Here is a 19,697-nt window from a genome sequence, read left to right as displayed (position 1 = left end):
CCAGGTTCTGCCAGCTGTTTGCATTACATGTCATTTGGTCTTCTGCCAACAAGGGTTTTGCATGGCTGGACTTTCTATTTTTCTTAACTTTGAGCAAGGGGGGCAGTCCCATTTTGCAGTTTGAAGTTCATCCATGGTTGTCACTTGAGCCATTTGAAATGCAGCCAAAGCTTTTATCTCAAGTGCCCACCCACAGCTGCCAAGACCACCCTACCACATGTTTACGGACAGCAGTTGGTGATTAGGTGGCAGGCAATGATAAGCAGGAGGGGATAAAAGTATAAAAACTGTAAGAGGCCTTCACTTGTCAGCCTCACTCCTGAATAGGTCTCTGATGTTGGCAGTGCAATTAATGCCTGCATACTTTCCTGCCAACTCAAGAACTGGGGGAATGCACACTGATGTGGCCTAAGTGAATACTGCCATTGTGGAGTTTACTGGCAGGATAATACGTGAAGAATTGCAGTCTTATATCTTTTGACAGGCCATTTGTTACATTTGAGAGACTTCTTAAAGAGGTAAGTTGAAATGTGAACACTCACAAATTAACTGAAAGGACTGTAGCTCAGTTGTAGACCATTTATTCAGTACTGTATGTGTCCTAGTTCACTTGGCATTTTCAAGTAGGCTTGTGAAAGACTCCTGATTAAAGCTAACAGACTGAGTTGGATGGATGTCTGAATCTGACTCAATACTGTGTTCACACCTGTTTAACTGATTACTAAATTCATATTTTGGGTTCATACAATATATTGAACCTTAAACTAACCAAACAGGTTGGATTCACATAAGTCATCTTCTCAATAATCCCTGCTAAACAAAGTTACAGTATTTTTATCCAAGTTTGGCATGTTGCATGAATGCATCTCTTGAACACAGCCAGTACTGTATTAGGCAAACCCCTTCCCATATCCAAAGGGATTAGATTCAAACAAGATTTGTAACATGTTAATAATTTATGAGCAATGCAGCTACACTAATTCCAACTGTGCATTTTATTTGTTTTAGCAAAAGCTTGGAATGTGAATGACACTGGACAATATTTGAAATATTGTTGTATGCTATTGGTAGAAAGAAGACATTAGCAAGGCTTCCTTATTTGTTTCAACTCATGAAGCAGATTTGCATGTATTTTGCGTAAGTTCTTGATTGCTGTGAACTAAAATGAAATCTCATAACGTGAATATCTACCGTAATTAAGAATAGCCTTAACTCATTTTTCAGTTCACCTTGTAGTGCAATAATTACATATTGGGTCAGTGCTGGGAATGAAAAAAGGCTCCTTCGCAAGGGAACCATTTTGGCAGCATAATTTTGGTAGGCGCTGGGGAACAAGTGAGCAGAATGGGGCTTGCGTTGCGCAGCAAAAGCAGGTTGTGAACTAGGGCAGTAAGAATGGCTCGTGCCCGGTTTACGTTCTCGCTCGCTCCACCTCCAAATCCTGAGCTGATCCGGCAAGAGTAGAATAAAGGCAGCATTAAACAGATGGAGTTGGGTGTGACCACGTTTGGCCGCGCCTACTTTCCCTGCAAATCCTCTCGCGCGGCACTGATCTAGGCAGCGGCGGCGGCGGCCTTTGGGTGAGAACTTGTCTCGCTGGGCATCGGGCTGGGGTTGGCGAGGCTGCTCTCAGGGTGGGGGCAGGGGTATCTCAGTCTTTGATGGCAGGGCCAGGTGGAAAGTTCTGGCGTTGGGGGAGCAGGGTGGATCTTGGGGTGGGGTCTTCGCTGAGGCCCTGTGGCGCGGGAGAGGGGTTCTTCGCGTGGGTAGCGTGGAACGTGCTGCTGCGCGGGAGGAGACGAGGCCCTGTGGGCTGCCTTGGGGAAAGGTGGTGGGACAGGGCATCCTGGTGGAGTTCACCTGCTCAGGTTATACGAGGCAGTGTTGTGAAAGGGAAAGGGATCGGAGGGGGTCTTGATCTCCAGGTGGCTGTAGAGAGCTAGGATGTGGTTTGGCCCGGGGCACTATATGCGATTATTCGTACGCGGTGAGGTGAATTACTGCACCAGGGAATGAGGCAAGGATAGCGGTGGACAGGACAGGAGACTAAAGATTAACCCAAGGAAATCTGTCGCCCTGGGGAAACAGCACGACTTCTCAAGTATTTGAAAGCTGCTGTCCTTTAGGGATCTTGACTAACATCTGACCGGGAGAAGAAAAAGATCATTTTACTGTATTTATCTGCATGATGATGGCTATATAGGGGCATGCTTTCCATTCGGTACATCCCTTTACTTCATTTCTTATACATATGTTCTTTGCTTCTTGGGTCTCTTTTGAAGGGCATTTTGAAGATGCCTCCTAACTATTGTAGTCTGCAAAAGGAATGAGTGAGAGTATCTGGTGCACATTATATTTTCCCAGGTTAGCATCCTGGGCTGTATTCTTACATGGAAAATTTCCTTAAACGATGAATAAAAATTTTCCAGTTTATCAGGAATAACACACAAGACAAGACATTTGATTAGGGAAAAGCTGTTAATTAGAGAGGATTTTCTGTCTGCCCTCCTCCACCTGCCTGATTATAATGGTGAAAATGGAATTGTTTCCAGTTGCTAGGTAGGATATAGCAGATACCAGTTTGTAAAAAGACGTATGGTTTGAGGCAAAGTTTCATGTTTCATGTTCTGCTGTGTCTCATGTTCTGCTTATTTTAAAACCTTTAATAGTTGAGTCAGGAAGGGAAATGGAAAACCCTGATGAAATAATGAATCTGGAAGTGCAGTAGCAGCCCATTAATCTTGTGAGGTGTTGGGCGTGTCAAGGCCTGTTAATCCCATGCATGCTTAACTCTTCATAGGATCAAGTTGTTAAGGAGCAGTGTGCTCTGCTCACTTCTTAATTTATAGAGGTGCTGCCAGCAATGAAAGAGGCTGCATCTTTCCCTTCCTCCATCTCCCCCACCCGAAACCAATGAATAATTCATATTGGCTCAGTGGTGGCCATAAAGTATGGATCTCATATCATATGTGGTCTGTGCTTTGAATTCCTGCCAAAATGCAATTCATCCTTAGTCTCAGAATATAATAAAATGCAAGTGCAATAAACAGGTAATCTCCCATTCTTTTTGTCTCAATCTTTTTCTTTCAGTTATTCTACACAGTTCCTTCACACTCCTAAACTATTCTGTTTAAATGGAAAAATAACTGAGGCATTTCATTGCATTGTTTCAGACTCCACTATTCTTGTTCCAGTGATGTGTGTCTGATGGGGGAAAATGGTATTTTCACCACGTGCGTTTTCTCTTCAAAGGCAATTCCTATAGAAAAAGGAATCTCCCAAGGGAATAGATTTAGTACATATCAAGAGGAACATGGCACTTGGAATCATAGTCTGTCTGCATGAAGTAATCACTTTCTAAGAAGCTATTACTTGAGCAAATTGCAAAGCATATTAATGTAGAGGGTCAGAGAGACTTTCAGTGGTGGGACTAGAGTAGAACACATTGACTGTATTCAAGATGGGGCAGTGTTTTTACTGTTTTAACAATGTCTCAGGTAGCAGTATCTGGCCCATCTTGTCTGGATTTGGAAACTAAGCAGGTTTAGGTCTGGTTATTAGTTAGATGGAAGACCATACTGGAATTCCAGAGTAAAGGCTTTACTTATTGAAATATTTGGTGGGTTATAATTAAGGTATAATATACTACAAGATCGGAAGGTCGGCGGTTACTTATTGAAATATTTGGTGGGTTATAATTAAGGTATAATACACTACAAGATCGGAAGGTCGGCGGTTTGAATCCGCGTGACGGGGCGAGCTCCTGTTGCTAGTCCCAGCTCCTGCCAACCTAGCAGTTCGAAAACATGCAAATGTGAGTAGATTAATAGGTACCACTTCAGTGGGCAGGTAATGGCGTTCCATTTAGTCATGCCGGCCACATGACCACGGAAGTGTCTACGGACAAACGCCGGCTCTTCGGCTTTGAAACGGAGATGAGCACCACCCCCTAGAGTCGGACACGACTGGACTTAATGTCAAGGGAAACCTTACACTACAATATAATATACTGAATTCACATATAGCACTAAGATTAAAACCAAGGAAACCATGTTATGGATTAGTGCAATATGTGAACCAGCGTATCATAGGTGTCCCACAGAAGCCATTATGACATAACATGCACCATGATGTCATAGCACAAATGACACAAATCAGGTAATTTGGGTCAGTCATTTGATGTGTCTGATGCAAATTATATCATTGGTGTTAGTTGCATAATGACATCCCTGTCTGCCCTCTCCAAATGCCAGTGCAGCTACTGACCCTGAGATTAAGTTGTCAACCAAGTGCTTTGAGACAATTTTAGGAAGCTCTGTAAAATGGGTGATAAGTTCTCTAAAGTTACAGCAAAAGAAGGAAGTCCTGGAACAGAAAGATTTTCAATACAAGTGTGGCAAGTTAGACTTGAAGGAAATGTTTGAAATACTGAATCAAATCACTGTGGATTGTGTGTCAGGAGGAAAAGGCAAACAGCAGCATAGTTTTGGTTTAGGCAGTAATTTAAAAAATGCCTTTCAGTAAGGAAATGTGCAAAACCAGGGGAGATAAATTGTGGATGTATGTTTGAAGAGGGCCTCTGTGGAGACAACGAGCTTGGAACATGGGACAATCTGCCTCTCTTGAAACTTGGCTCCAGGACAGCACCTTCAAGGGTCATGTAGTGCTGATTACTGAATGAGCTCCAGATTAAAGCAGCCAGTCTCAGTCTGCACTCCAGCCAGAGATCAAACTGAGATGCTGCCTTAATGGGTAGGAAATAATAATAATAGTAATAATAATAATAGATAAAATCACCATCAGTCAATTGCAAAAGGCTGTTTTATTTGGAACAATTTAGTGACAGGGCTAAACCCCTCACACAGCTTTTGAAGAAAGGATCAAAATTCATTTGGGGGGAGAGAGAGAAAGCAGCCTTCCAAGAATTTAAGCAACTCTTTGCATCCCAGCCGCTTTTAAAGCACCCTGATTCCACGAAGCAATTCATAATGCATTCAGATGCTTCAGATATTGCCATTGGTGCGGTTTTGTTGCAATATACAAACAAAACTGAGAATACATTGCTCCCTTGTGCATTTTTCTCCCGCACGCTCTCACCAGCAGAGAGAAACTATGATGTTTTTAACAAGGAGTTGCTAGCAATGAAAGCAGCATTTCAAGAGTGGAGGCACTGGCTAGAAGGTGCAACCTTTCCTGTGAAAGTTTGCACCGATCACAAGAATTTACAGCTTCTACAAAACACCAGATCCCTCACCCCACGCCAAATCAGATGGAGCCAGTTTTTCTCCTGTTTCAATTCTGTTATTTCTTATGTGCCCAGGGCGCAGAACTGTTTGGCAGATGCCCTCTCTCGATCCATTCAGGCAACCCCCGCTACTCACTGGGAGGTAGAGGCTACTATATTACAACCTCACAACCTTTAGCAGTCTATGAGGGGGAACCAGACAGAGATTTTAGCAGCAGGCAGACAAGCAGAGGACCTATTTACACGAGTCAGAGCTCAGCAGCAACAGGACCCGTATGCCAGGGCCAGGATGGATGACCTCCAGAGGGGCCCACAAGACACTGCCTCCCCATTTAATGTGGAGGCAGGAATCCTCTGGCATAGCGGGCAATTATACATTCCCCCCTCATTGAGGGAAGAAGTACTGAGACTTTGCCATGACCATCAAACGGCAGGCCACAGAGGTGTTTTCAAAACTCTCCATAGAGCTCAGAGAGACTACTGGTGGCCTAGGATGACTGCAGACATAAAGGGCTACGTGGCTTCTTGTCATACCTGTAGACGAGCCAAGCCTCTCCCAGGGAAGCCCACAGGACTCTTGCAACCCCTACCCACCCCCAGTAGGCCTTGGGATACAATCTCCATGGATTTCATCACTGATTTACCCCCGGTCCAGGGGCTGACTTCCATACTAGTGGTGGTGGACCTTTTCACTAAAATGGTGCATTTTATTCCTCGCAAGGGCCTCCCATCTGCGCAAGCCACAGCACAGTTGTTTATGGACCATGTTTTTCGGTATAGAGGCATGATAAATCACTTGGTGAGTGACAGAGGCCCTCAGTTCACTTCCAGGTTCTGGAGGGCCCTTTTCCAGTCATTAGGGGTCCAGACCCACCTATCATCATCGTATCATCCGGCTAGTAATGGGCAAGCTGAGAAAATTAACCAATGGTTACAGCAGTATCTCAGGTGTTACACCACTTATCAGCAAGACAATTGGCCAGCCCTGCTCGCCATGGCAGAATTTACTTATAACAACTCTGTGCAATCCTCTACCAAGATGTTTCCTTTCCAAGCACTCTACGGGGTTAACCCTCGGGTGTTGCCCACCTCCTCCCAGCAGGGAACCATTTCAGCTGCGGCTGGTTTTCTTAAAGAGCAACAAGCCGCACAGGAGTTGTTAAAGGAGCAGCTGAACAAGGCAAAGAGTGCTTACAAGAGAGCTGCAGATGCTCACAGACAAGAGGGGCCAGCGATTGCGGTAGGAGACAAAGTGTGGCTCTCTACCAAGTTTTTGACCTCTACCAGGCCCTCCAAGAAGTTGGACTCTAAGTTTGTGGGCCCTTTCACTGTGGTACAGCAGATAAATCCAGTGGCTTATCGCTTAAAGCTGCCAGCATCCATGAAAATCCATCCAGTTTTTCACAGAGCCTTGCCAGCCAAAGACCCTCCCCCAAGTACCCTGCGATCGCAAATGTTCCCCCCCACCTCCAGTAATTGTGGAGGGGGAGGAGGAATGTGAAGTCGAGGAAATTCTGGACTCTAGGAGGAGGGGAAGGGGCATCCAATATTTAATACACTGGAAAGGGTACCCTGAGGAAGAGCGCATGTGGGAAAATGCCAGAGATGTGCATGCACCAGCACTGGTTCAACGATTCCATCAGCTTTTCCCTCACAAACCCAAGCCTCACACTCTACCAGAGATTCCTCACTTGACTGAGCAAGCAGAGGAATCCCAAGCAGAGGAGTTTGTAAGTTGGCAACCTCCACCCCCGCCTGAGGCTCTGAGGCCAGAGACAGAGGAGGAGGGAGAGCCGCAGCTCTCCACCTCCGGCTTGCATTTCCCAAGGGGGAGGGGGGAAGAATCTTCTAATTATCTAGCTATTTTCCAGCAGCAGCCACCTGGGCCAGAAGCGTTATCAGACCTGGAGAGCAGCACTGATTCATCCTTGGAGGAGTTTTCCTTTGAAGAATTTCCATCGTTGCCCAGTTCCCATGGGAGCTTGGAGGGGGAGATGGACTCTTATGAGACCTCTGGAAGGGAGGGGGCTGAAATGGAATGTGAATCTGGAGGGGAGGGTGATGTCATGAGTACTGATAATGAGCAGGAGGGGGCACCTATCCAGGGGGGAAAACGCATGCGTAGTACTGAGGAGTTAAGCAGCCATTCAAAGAGACACAGATCAGACCCGCCTTGACTTTGGGGTTTATCTGTCTGGGTTTTTCCCACGCTTCTTCAGTTTGTTAGGATTTTCTGTCTAATGTAGCAGTAATAAAGCACCAGAGACCTATTCCTTGTCTCAGCGTGGTTCCTGGCTGTTAGGACAGCAACTCCCCACACAGGAGAGACCTAGGGACTGATCTCTCTCCCCCCTCCCACCCCCAAACAACACTGATTGGAACCAGGCCTGGAGAAAAGAAGAGAACTCCTGTAAAACAGTGCCCCCAATCCCCAACTCATGAAACCATCTCAAAGGGATACTGTGGTTGATGGTATTGAAAGCCACTGAGAGATCAAGGAGCACAAGGATTGATGCACCAATGCCATCCTGGCTCTGCACAGGTCATTAACAAATATGACCAAGGCTGTCTCAGTACTAAATCCTGGCCTGAAACCCTGACTAAAATGGGTCTAGATACTCTGTTTCCTCCAGGGTTCTCCTCAGCTACAGGCTGACCCCCTTCTCAACAACCTTCCCCGTAAAGGGAAGTTTGGAGACTGGGCAGTAGTTGTCAAAAACCATTGGGTCCAAGGATGATTTCTTGAGGGATGCACCACCACCTCATTCAAGGCATGAGATGAGCACAAGCAATTGTCTCCTAGTTCACGTGTCATGGTAAGCTGTAAAGGTGGATTTGCACATCACACTAAGTTAAACCAAGTCCTTCTCATTCTAGGGGGAGAGCCTTTTTAGTTCATGGTAACCAAAAATCAAGAGGAGTCTGCTAGCGCCTTTTCAGCTAAGAAATTTTATGAAAATATAATTTTTTGTGAGCTACAGCTCCTTTCTCATTTGCATGCAGTGGCTAAACTGATGTAGGATTTAAGTTGAGGTTGGGGGGAAAGAGGTTGATTATGCAGATGCAGGTTAGTTGTGAGACAGATTGCAAGTACTTTATCAATTAACAATTGTAATGTGTTAAAAACCTATTAGGTTTGTTTGAGACCTCCTGAGATAGGTTAAAACCTTTCGATGTATGTGAGTTTAGTATCTTGCTCAATTGTGCTAGTGAAATTTCTTTTTTCCAAATTGTCTACTGTGCTTTGAAATCTGTAATGGAGTGTCCTGGGAGGTTAAAATGCTCTGATATTACTTTGTCCTTGTTTGTCCAAGATGAATCCTGTTGTCATCTTGTGTCTATTTTTTTTTTTGCATGAAATTTGGTCTGACCCTGTTTGCTTTACATGGAATCCAGAGGGGCATTGCTGGCAGATAATGGCATATATTACATTAGAGGTGCCTTCATCAGCTCTTCTTCTAATCTCATGCAGGAGGTTGTTGGACCTGTGATTGTTGATGTAAATGTAGGCACCTTTAACATGGGAACCAGACCCTACAACAGACCTAGATGTCTGTTTTGCCTCACAATGGCTTTTTAACACAGTATAGTTGTTAATTGATAAGGTACTTGTAATCTGTCTCACCCATAATCTGCGTACCTGTTCTAATTTATTAGTTTGAAAAGGTGCTACCACACTTGTCCTGATTTTCAGCTAAACCAAGTGAACCATAATATGGTGTGAACCAGGCCATTCTGTCAGTTGGGAAACCTCCAAGAAAGCCCTGTGTATTAGAGGAAAATCTGTCCCATGGGCACACTTTGTGGTCTTTGATAGTAACTCACTGGCCAGGTATTTGGGCCATGCAGCTCCACTCCCCCCAAAAATATGTGCTTCATAATGTGCCCCAAAACCTTGACAACTGCACATAATAATAAGGGCTCCTCACCTTCTCCTGGAACAGTTTGAAAACCACTGTGTTAAGGAATGCAGTAGGTTTCTCAAGCAGTGCATAAATTGTGATGACATTATCTGGGCCAAATAACAAAAGCTGAGTTGGAGAGAAGTGCAGTTCCTGCATGAGAAGTCTGCCCATAGCAGGAAGTTTGCTTTGTAGATCAAATATTGATCAATTCTCTTCTTAAGTGGCAGTTGCCCCTTCAGTGAAATTCTTTGGAAGAACCTAGTTTCTTCCTTGAAGGTTTCATTGTTATTATAATATTATTTGGAGTGTAAGATTCTCAGTTATGAAGTGCTCAGGCTTGTCCAGAATAATTATCATTCCTTGTATGCATAGTTGATAGTATACATCTTCTGCAGATCTCTTTCCAGGAAGCAGAGTCCTCTTATGGAAGTACTTTTAAACTTAGGTGTACTGGTGTCACATGACAGCTGCTAAATTTGGAGTGTAGTTATCTGGCTTTGGGGAAACTTCAGAGGTCTATCTAGTATCTTCAAAGCACTCATGGATATCTGCTATAAAGAAAGCATCTTCAGATGACAAGTTCAAACTTCTTTCTTTTGTTAGAATTCTGGCAGGTGTAATTTGATTTTCTTTCTGTACTTTTACTCCTTGCCTACTCCATTGTGGCTCATTCCACATTTGTGGAATTTTCCTTTGTAGAAAATTACATTGACTTCCATGTGGTCACCTCAAGGGAGTCTTTACTTGCTGTTTTATATTATATAGATTTTATGGCTTAAATGGCAGCTACAAGAAGCCTTTAAGACCTTCTTTTGATAAGGCACATTTCAAATGAAGTAAGAATATAGATAGTAGTCCTTGAATTTTTAGTTTTCTATTTCTAAAATTTTAGAATTTTAAGGTTTTTTTTAAAGTATGGAAGTGCTAAAATGCTAGTGGCTGGCTGATAATATTGTTGAAATTATACCAAAAGTTGAACAGTTTCTTAATGAAGCCCATTGACTTAAGTTCATAAAGCTTGCTAAACCTAAACCAAACAAATCCCATTATGACTTAAAGTGATGTGTGAACTCAAAAATCCCATACACTTGCTAGGGCTGGCTGCTTGACCCCTGTTTATTGCTGGGCATTATCACTATTGCAGTTCTTGGACAGTCAAGCTCAGTCAGATCGGTTTCCCTCCTTGGAATATGTTCCTAAGACTTCTGCCCTGCTACGGCAGTTCCTGGAATAGCCCTAATGATACAGCCTAAACCCCAGATTTGTCTCTCAGCCCAGTTTAACTCACAAAGTTGTGAAGAAGAGTGGAGGAAGAAGTGCTGCATTCTCCACCTTGAGAGCCTGGAGATAAGGTGGCCTATAAATATAACAAATAGAGTTGTTCAAGAAAAGTGCAAAATCAGTTTATGTATTAAAATTTGGTATGAGCTGCTATCCAATGTTTTGTTCCTTCTACCCTTCTGCTATCCCATTTTTAACATTTTAATTCCTGCTGTTTCTCTACTTGAGAGTATGGTTCTAGGAAAGAGTTTTGCATATTTTCTCAAGTATTTATAATTCTTCTCCCCCTCCTGCCCCACATCTTTTATGCCTTTCACCAAGTTATGCAGATCTTCAGTGCTTTTCTGTAAGGAGCTAGTTTCTGCCTTTCTTAGCTATAAACTCATGGTTGGGTCCTTGTAGCTGTGCCAAGTCTTCAGTCAGAAATCATGCTTTCAGCCAAGCCATTATCAAAAAGCATTCCTCCATAGTTCCCACTGATAAGGAGAAATGGTGCAATTGGAGCAAGTGAAGATTGGTGGCAGAAAACTTGCCAATAGGATGTTGCCCTGTGGCCTTTTGTTCTAGAGGGAAGGGCTTCTTGGGGGAAAAAAAAGTGCTGTCTAAAGTACTTCGGTATTGATGAGAATGTGACCAGTTCAGCTGGCGACTACCTTCTCTTGGGCTGTGCGCTGAGAAGTCTTGGGTTTGGCCCATGAAACAGCTAATGGCTGGATTAAACACATTCCTGGCTGTGGTTGAGCTGTTCTGTTTCAACAGTTGTCATGTGGAAGAAAATAAGGTGTGCATAATATTCGTTAAAGTAGCAGCTGGAATGTTTTGAATCAGATATCCTTATAGAAAGGAGTGTGGAAAGGTGGAGTTTGGGCCATGTGGGTTAACATGCAGGATGAGCTGCTACTACTTTGGAGGATCTGGATTCCAAATCCAGAATGTTAGAAATATGTCACTTAGATTGTGAGCTTGAAGTTGGTTTTCCTCAGTGTCCCTTAAAGGAATCTTCTGTTTCTACCTTGTAACAATGTTTACTTAAATAATCCCCATGGATTATTGTACAATTGTACTTATTGTCTGGACTCTATAATATTGGGACTGCTTTACTCATTACCTAAAGTAGGGTGTTCTTCCACAAGATTCAGAATATGTTTTCATTGCTGTCAAGTTATATGTCCCCCCCCAAACATATGAATGCTGCTTCTCTGCTGTATAAATAACGTCTGAGCCTTGTGGCTTGAAGGTTCACGCATTATTGCCCTGAGCATCCCAGTAGCCGTAGGAAGAAATGTGCCATGTCAATACGCTGCAGAGACTGCCTAATGCAGAGTCAGACCCCTGGTTTATACCTTTAGCTAGGTATTGCTTCTCTACTTTATCTGGAAGTAACCCTCCAAGCTTCCAGATACCAGTCTTTCCCCAAGCCGCCTTCCAGATACAGAAATCAGTGACTTGGAGACGATATAGCCAGTCTTCTATGGTTAGGGTATATCCACGTCAATATTTTACCTTAAATTATTGTCTGAGGCAATAAGTATTTTTTATTTTTTATTAAAGCTACAATTTATTATATGTTGCAGTACATAATTATACATAAAATCTGTTGTATGTACAATATGTTTATTAAAGCTAAAATCTATCTGTTATCTTGTGCACCAGTAACAAAAGATTGCAGTTTAATGTGAGGACACAATCCTATCTGTGACACATTTGTCCATCAAGGCCTGTGAAGGGGCTCCTTGCCAAGTCTTTCTGAAATACACAATAGAGGGTGAAGAGGAAGACAGAACTTTCCTTCTTGGAGAACTGAAATGACATGTTTCTATGTTCTACCTTTAAACTTTTTCTAAATCATTTGTTTACTTAGTAATTCCTGTCTCACGTTTGGCCAAAACTGAAGAACAGAAAATCTGAGATAATACCATTTTCACATCTAAAGTGTAAAATATGTCAAGCATCTTTATCAATTCCTGAGATGAGCTACATAGATAACATGATGCCTCCAACTTCCAGAATATCTGTCCATTGCCTTTTACAAGGGACTATCGATTTCCTTTGAGGTCAGGATAGCTAAAGAATGCATAAAGTATGTAGAAGTTTAACATCCTATATTTTATTAGCCTTTCCTGTTTTTATTGATGAAGATGTCAGGCAAAAATGTGAGGAATGTCGGCTGCTTCCTGCCAAGCTGGCTAGTAGCCTCTTTTTCTCAGAACACATTTTTGTCTGTAGTTTCGCCTGTATAAAGCAACTGCTTTTTCTTTGCATATATTATAAATTTAATTCAATAATATTTTTCTCCAACTTAAATTGTAATAGCTCTCCATACCTTCCTTTGTCCAAGTGTAAAACACCCAATTACTGTTAAGTCTTTTGTTGTAAAAGAGCCATTGAGCAATATCTTTTGTAGCTACAATGGCCAGCAGTACCCCCAAGTGTGGTCATACCATGGATTTGTAATATATTGCAGGTTTGTTTCCACTTTGTTCTCTTCCTAATAATTTGTAGCATTTGACTTAGAACAGTCATACAATAGAGCAGCATTTCTCAACCTCAGCAACTTTAAGACATGTGGACTTCAACTCCTAGAATTCCCCAGCCAGAGGAACATTTAACCATCAATGCTGCAAGATCCTTTCCTAATTGCTCAGAGCCAGCCTAGGTGCTAGTTATTTAAATTTACATGAGAAACTTGAGTTTTATTGTTGATACTTTCCAGTTTGTCCTTGCTTACCCAATTACATTTGCCATTTTAAGGTTCATTTATCCAGTTTGGAGAGGGGCTTCCTCTTTTTTTTTGCTTTTGCTACCTTGAAAAGCTTGGTATCATTAGCAAACTACCCTTCTGACTTTCAGAAAGTGTGTAAAGACTTGGTTCTATCGAGCCTTGGAGCAGGGTGGCTTCTCTCCACTACTGAATTAGAGTACAATGTTGTCATCCTTGAGCTGGCAGAAAACTATACTGGTATGAAATTTGCTGTGGATCTGTATTCTGCCTCTGTTGCTTCTGCTCACACTCACCTGACCTTGCCTCTGGTGTGCCATGTAGCAAAACATCACAGATTTTACACAACTTGAGACTCCTTTTGGATTCTGCTGTGATAAGAGGGAAAAACTACTTTAGGAGCAGCTAAGAGTGACTTGTCTTACTTGTGTGCTGTGGATGAGATGAAGACAATGTCAGGTGGACCTTACAGAAACAAGATGTCAGGGCAAATTTGTGCAATGCATGGTTAGCCACTAGTGAGGAATAGGCCATCATATCTCAAGGTTTGTTGAGTTTGCTCAGGTGCCTTTGATGAGGTCTTTTTCTTGAAACTTTGAATATACAACATCTGTTGGAGCCCCCATATTTACATGCTGGTTGACCTCTTAAAAAAAGAATCTAGAAAGACTTCTTCAGAAGTCATACTGGGTTACTTCTAGTAAGACCCCACCTTTCTATATGTTTACTTTATTATTTCATTATATTTTCCAGAATGCACCTGTAGTCTTTAAGCTAACCAGCCTACACTTTCTTGATCCTTAAAAAAAATGAATTACTTTGGGTTTTCCTAGTCCCCACAAACAGTTGCTAAACTTAGGAACTAATTGCATACTTTCATTAATAATTTCTTATTGAAATAACTTTGAGGAGCAATAGAACTGGTTTTCTATCAGAATGAATGGCATGTTATTTTCTTAAATGCCCTGGAGAAAAATCTCTTGATTTTCAAGAGCTTTATTTCTGAAGTCAATAAGAGCTAAAGATACCTGGGGGGAAAAAGATACATGGTTGCTGCCTTGCTTTGTAAAGGAGAGACAAACCTGGTGCTGCTTTCTGCTCCTTAAAGAAAAAGCTAGGAAACAAATACATGTCTGAACTGTCCATTTTTTCCCCTCCACATCTTTCGTCCAGAGTAATGTTTCCATTGCATATCTTTGTGGTTGCCTTAATTGTACTTTGTCTTTGTCTGATGAGCCTCTCAGCAGAAGCATGAGTATCTCAGTATTGTTTGCTATGATAAGAACTGTATGGCTTAAAAAAATCAATCCTGGTTTGTTGATAATGTTTCAGAAAGGTCTTGTGTAATTAGTTCAGACATAGAGAAATGATTTCCTTCCTTTTTTTTTCCTGTCTGTTCTCATTCTTTATGATGAAAGTGCTAAACATTCCTTCAAAGGAAAATACATTTTCAGATAAATTGTCCTGAGTAGGGTGTAATATTCTTTCACTTTTTTTACTTCTGGTCAAGGGGTGAATTTGAATGTCCTTTCTTTCAACAGACAATCTTCTCTTCAATCTGCAGCCTCTGGATAATTACACATCACTTAAATCTCAATGGAATATAGCAGGAGAAAATTCCTCTCCTTGCACTCTTTCAGTACTTGTGCTCTATCCCAGCTAAAGTTCTGCTCCAGAAATTGTTCCACAGAATTGGAAGGGACTTTGGAGGTCTTCTAGTCCAACGCACACACCTCCCCATGCCCAGGCGGGTTTCCGCATACCGTCCTAGACAAATGGCTGTCCAACCTTTGCTTGGAACCTCCAGTGATGGAGCACTGTGACTCTAGGAGACAGGCTGCTCCATTGCTTCCATTCAATTTCTTAGTCCATATATTTGGTGAAGAATTTTGAAAGCTCATTTCAAATAAGCTCCAGTTCTGACAACCTGAATGACAAGTACTACCTCCAAGAATTTGCAGTCAAACCTGTGCAGCTTCCTATCTTCCTTCTTCATTTTAGTAGTGATGGCTGAGATGCTGTGACCAATACTCTACCAGATGATATAGACAGGTTGCATTCACACTATGCACTTAACCAGGTCTGTTAAAGATCTGGTGGCTGTATTTGGACAGTAAGCTAATTTTAACTTTGGTTTGTTCTTTCATGGCTTGGTGCCTTAGGCGAACCCAACTTGCCCGATGGTTCAGTGTAACGCATGAATCCAGAGAATGAGTTAATTCAGTAACCAAGTTAAGCAAGTTGTTGGCAAACAGAACCTCTGAAAAGGTTACCGAAGAAAATACGTCCTGCTGCTTCATCTCTGGCTTTGCATATATTAACCACTGGTGATGACGTTGGTAAGCTTTAAGAGGGAAAGTGCCTGGAAGAAGAAGAAAACAGGTCATGGATTAAAGAATAGGCAGAAAGGGAATATTTACTTATTGACATACATAACGCCTTCAATACAGGTAGTGCTTGCTTAATGATGCTAATTGGGACCGGAAACTCTGTCATTAAGCAACATGGTCGTAAGTCAAAAAAACATGTGACCACACGACTTAGCAACGGCAGTTGCCATCACTAAGCGAGGACTGTGCAGGGACCACAACATGCAACTTCCTGCCAGTTTTCCCATTGATTTTGCTTGTTGGAAGCTGGCAGGGAAGGTTGAAAATCGCAACCGGGGGATGCTGCAACGGCTCTATGAGGACCAGTTGTAACTACCACTTGTTCAGTGCTGTTGTAAGTTCAAATGATTGCTGAACAAGTGGTCATTAAATGAGGACCCCACCTATATTGATTTATTGATTTTGAGGGGAGATATTGCTGGCAATGCCTCTCACTTTGTCCGCACATACTTCTTCCTTCACTCCTGTGCACAGTATTTTCCTTGTATCTGTTAGTTATAGCTCCATTCTCTCTAGCTTGCTTTCTTGTGAATTATTTAGGGGGACAGACACACAGGCTTAATTAAAACCAGTATTTTTCTGTCCTTTTCTTGTATCTTTTGGTTGCCATGCTTAGACCAAAATGCCCTTGCTGCTCTGGCCCTTACAGGAATGCCTTGGTTAGTATCCCCAAATGTTACCGTTGCTTTAAAGGCCATGGAAATTAGAAGAGGTCTCTCTCTTGGACAAAAAAGAATGCTGTGTGCCTTCAGGAGGTAACTTTCCCTTCCACTTTGTTTCCTGGTAGAGCAAAAGTCAATTCATATTTTGTGCGGGTGATGGCAGGCATGTGCTATTTCAGCCCTACCGTCAAGAGGAGTCTGAAGTAATGCTTACAAAGCTTTGTTGCTATGCTACAGCAGTGACAGCAGAGTCCCCGGTTGCATCCTTGTGCTGATTGCTTAATGCAGTGTTTCTCAACCTTGGCAACTTTAAGATATGTGGACTTCGGCTCCCAGAATTCATGGCTGGCTGGGGAATTCTGGGAGTTGAAGTCCATGTATCTTAAAGTTGCCAAGGTGGAGAAACACTTGCTTAAGATATTCTGTCTATTTGAAGGCACTTTCCCAACTTCATTCAATAAAGAACCAAAACAATTAAATAACAGATGCAAATGTGTTTACTGTCAATGTCTTTCTGAACTAAAATTAACTCTTCATCAGGAATATTTGTTTCAGAGCCAGCTCTGTTCCAGCATCTGAAGGCATAATGGCTGCTTCTTTCTTTCTTTTATGATTAGCTTGTGGAGAATTTTATATATTTCCTGAGTTAGTCTGGGTCTTTGCATCTCAGCTCAACTGCAGGATAAAGTAAGTCTAGTGTCAAAAGAGGCACTAAAAATCTGAGGTTAAAGCCATACATCTAGAAGTGAAACAGTATTTTATTTACCAGTGCTTGAATGAGAAAAATGGATCTTAATATTGTGTAGCCCAGAACAATGGCAGGTCTAGTACCTGTAGGAAAATCAGTAAAACCTGTGGCAAATTCACAAAGGCTAATGGATTCAACGTGGTATAAACCTTGGTGAGCATTTGTCAGGTACAAGAGCTCACCTAAAGTTGTAAATAGGAATTGTACTTGTGTTATGAAGACTTGACTTTAACGTTGAGTTTTCTTTACCAAGTTTTAGTAGTGTTAGTGATACCATAAAGATCAGACAGCTTCTTAGACCATCCCAACCAAGGTACTTCATTTGGATGAAGAGAGGAGCTATGTGTCTTTCTGTTGTTACCTATTCACTGTATATGTTCTAATGTGTATGTGTGTGTGTGTGGTTTTGTTTTTTTTGTTTTCCCTGGGCAGACCTTACTCTCTGAATTAGGTGCTTGACTGAAGCTGATAGAGAATGGAAACATTTCCTTGGCAATGTCTCTGGGAAGACTCCTCCGTCGTGCCTCTTCCAAAGCATCTGATCTCCTGACCTTGAATGCCAGCAGCGGCTGTGGTGGTTCGTCTTCCATCTTGGATGGAGAGATTATCTATTCCAAGAACAATGTTTGTGTCCACCCCCCTGAGATGCTGCAAGGTGTTGTGGAACATCATCCAGGTGAGGATGGGTAGCAAATGTCAGGGAGACTCTGTAGGATTATGTGCATAGCAGAATGTCTGAAACCCTCTTCGGGCATCCAGTGCTTGTAAGTGTGGAGGGAACTGGGGACATGCACTTCAGTCCTGCCCTGCTCCACCCTGACCTCCCTTTGTTATCAACAACATTCAAGATGGATGTAACTGTGTTAGATTAAATACAGTTGCCGTTCTCCTGGGGATTGGAATATTGTACTCATGTCAAGTTCAATATGGTTGCAACTCCTTTTCAAGCCTTCCCTGACGACATGGACTGTCAGAAATGGAGTGTTATATCTCTCTCTCCATACTTACATTTTTAAAAAAATGCTTGAAGGGAGCTTTGGCTATTTGCTTACCTCTCCCTTACTACTTATTCCACCTCTCACCCTGTATACCTTCATCTGGAAACTCCTTTGTTTGTGGATCCAGTGGGAGTGGCTAAATCTTGCTAGTAAGGTAGTGTGGCTCAGCTGTTACTTTGTCTTGGGCACTTCCTTGCAAACACCTTGTCTAAGTTTCCTAGTTCAGTGTAAAATATCACCTTCCCTTTGTATTTTTGTAGCTTGAGTATGTGGTGGCATATGCTATATTATATCCTCTAAAAGAGAAATCTCATTTTAGGATTAAAGTATATTTGATTTGGAAGATCCAGAATTAGATTTTGAAATTTTTGTTTTGCTTTCATAAGCTTTAACACAAAGAAGAATCTTTTCAGGCAGCAAGCACCATTATGTGATTTTGCGAGCTTCAGAAAAATACAAAGGTAACAATTTTTTTATACATGTATAATACCCATTCTGCTATTCACTTTGCAGCATTATGCAAACTGAAGGAAAAAAAGCAAGGCATTACTCTTTTTAATTAAATAAGTATAAAAACGGCAGATGCCGTTTAGTGATATCATGGCTGCTATGTGTCATTCCCTGCGTATTTAACAAGTTGTGAATTTTTCTGCATTCCCCTTTTAATCTACATGTGTCATTTAGAAGCTAATTTTCTCTCTCCCTGTTCCTCAAATACATTTGGAACATAGATTTTTCTGTTCACTCTTGGTAGTCTTTTCAGCCTGGTTCTGAAAACCAATATCACTAATTAACCCTTATGGAGCTGCTGTTGCTAACTTGGATTTAAAAAGGATAAAGGCCTTTTGAGGTTGGAAGGGTTAACCCTGATTATTTCTAGTTTTTGTAATGCACTGGACACTCAAGCTTTCACTCAGTTATGACCCATATAAATCTATTTAATGAAGCGAAGTGTCCAGTACAGAGTGAAAGTTGTGAGTGGCATTGCCTGTGCATTCTACAATTTAAAATTCAAAAGCTTCAAATCCCCCCCACTACACCTGTAGGTATGCGCCCCTCCTTCTTGTGCCAGCAGATGGCTGGAACAGTTTCTTCTTCTTTGATGACCTTGGGGCAAGGAGTATCTAGCCTAAACAAAATGATTCACACTCCAGTCCAGCTCTCCTTCCCTGCTGGCAACTCGCGGGTTGACACGGATTGCGAGAAGATGGATGCAAGTCCGATAAGATGTTCTGGGAACATTTGATCGGGGAGCTTGACAGTTTTAAGCAATAAGAGCAATATGTATTATGGCATTCTGTATTCACCCAATTCATTTCCAGGTGAGTGGCTGCCTTTTGCAGCAGATAAATTCAAAGCGTGATGATTGTTCCTATTGCATATTGTTTACTGCACTGTACCTATATGATACAGATCAGCAGCCGTAGAAGCATCTACTATAATGTCTAATTTCAGTAATCAAAAGGCTTGTATTAGTAAAATGTAAGTTAATGTTTTATATTGGTTCCCCCGTCACTCTTGCAGCATTTGTGTAGGACTTGTGTAGCATTTAAAACAAACACGTCCTTTTCATATATTCCTTTGAATATGATATATTTTTTGTTTAGATTTTAATTACCAAGCAATTTTTTGTGCTCAGAGGCCATTCTTTTTTTTTTTTTAAGTCGTCTGGGTGTTGCAGGGGACATGAGAACATCATCAACAGAAGCCAACATTTTGGCCCTCTTGGGCATAGGTGGCTGCAAGGTG

General features: G+C 42.0%; 1 protein-coding gene across 5 annotated transcripts in view; it reads left to right on the top strand.

The window, feature by feature from the left end:
• Positions 1-2,281: 2,281 nt before the first annotated feature.
• TBC1D16 (TBC1 domain family member 16) overlaps positions 2,282-19,697 on the top strand; it is a 65,058-nt gene continuing 47,642 nt past the window's right edge. For 2 of the 5 annotated variants that reach the window (XM_063293366.1, XM_063293364.1), the window contains exons 1-2: positions 9,646-9,729; positions 17,383-17,626. In XM_063293366.1, the coding sequence (XP_063149436.1) occupies positions 17,446-17,626 (181 nt within the window). In that variant the 5' untranslated portion in view covers positions 9,646-9,729; positions 17,383-17,445. Of the gene's footprint in view, positions 2,365-9,645; positions 9,730-17,382; positions 17,627-19,697 lie in introns of those variants that run through there. The other 3 variants (XM_063293365.1, XM_063293367.1, XM_063293368.1) reach the window with 3 other exon arrangements.

The sequence above is a fragment of the Candoia aspera genome, chromosome 2 (assembly GCF_035149785.1).
Source record: "Candoia aspera isolate rCanAsp1 chromosome 2, rCanAsp1.hap2, whole genome shotgun sequence".
Classification (NCBI taxonomy): domain Eukaryota; kingdom Metazoa; phylum Chordata; class Lepidosauria; order Squamata; family Boidae; genus Candoia; species Candoia aspera.
This window is presented reverse-complemented; position numbering and strand designations above follow the sequence as displayed.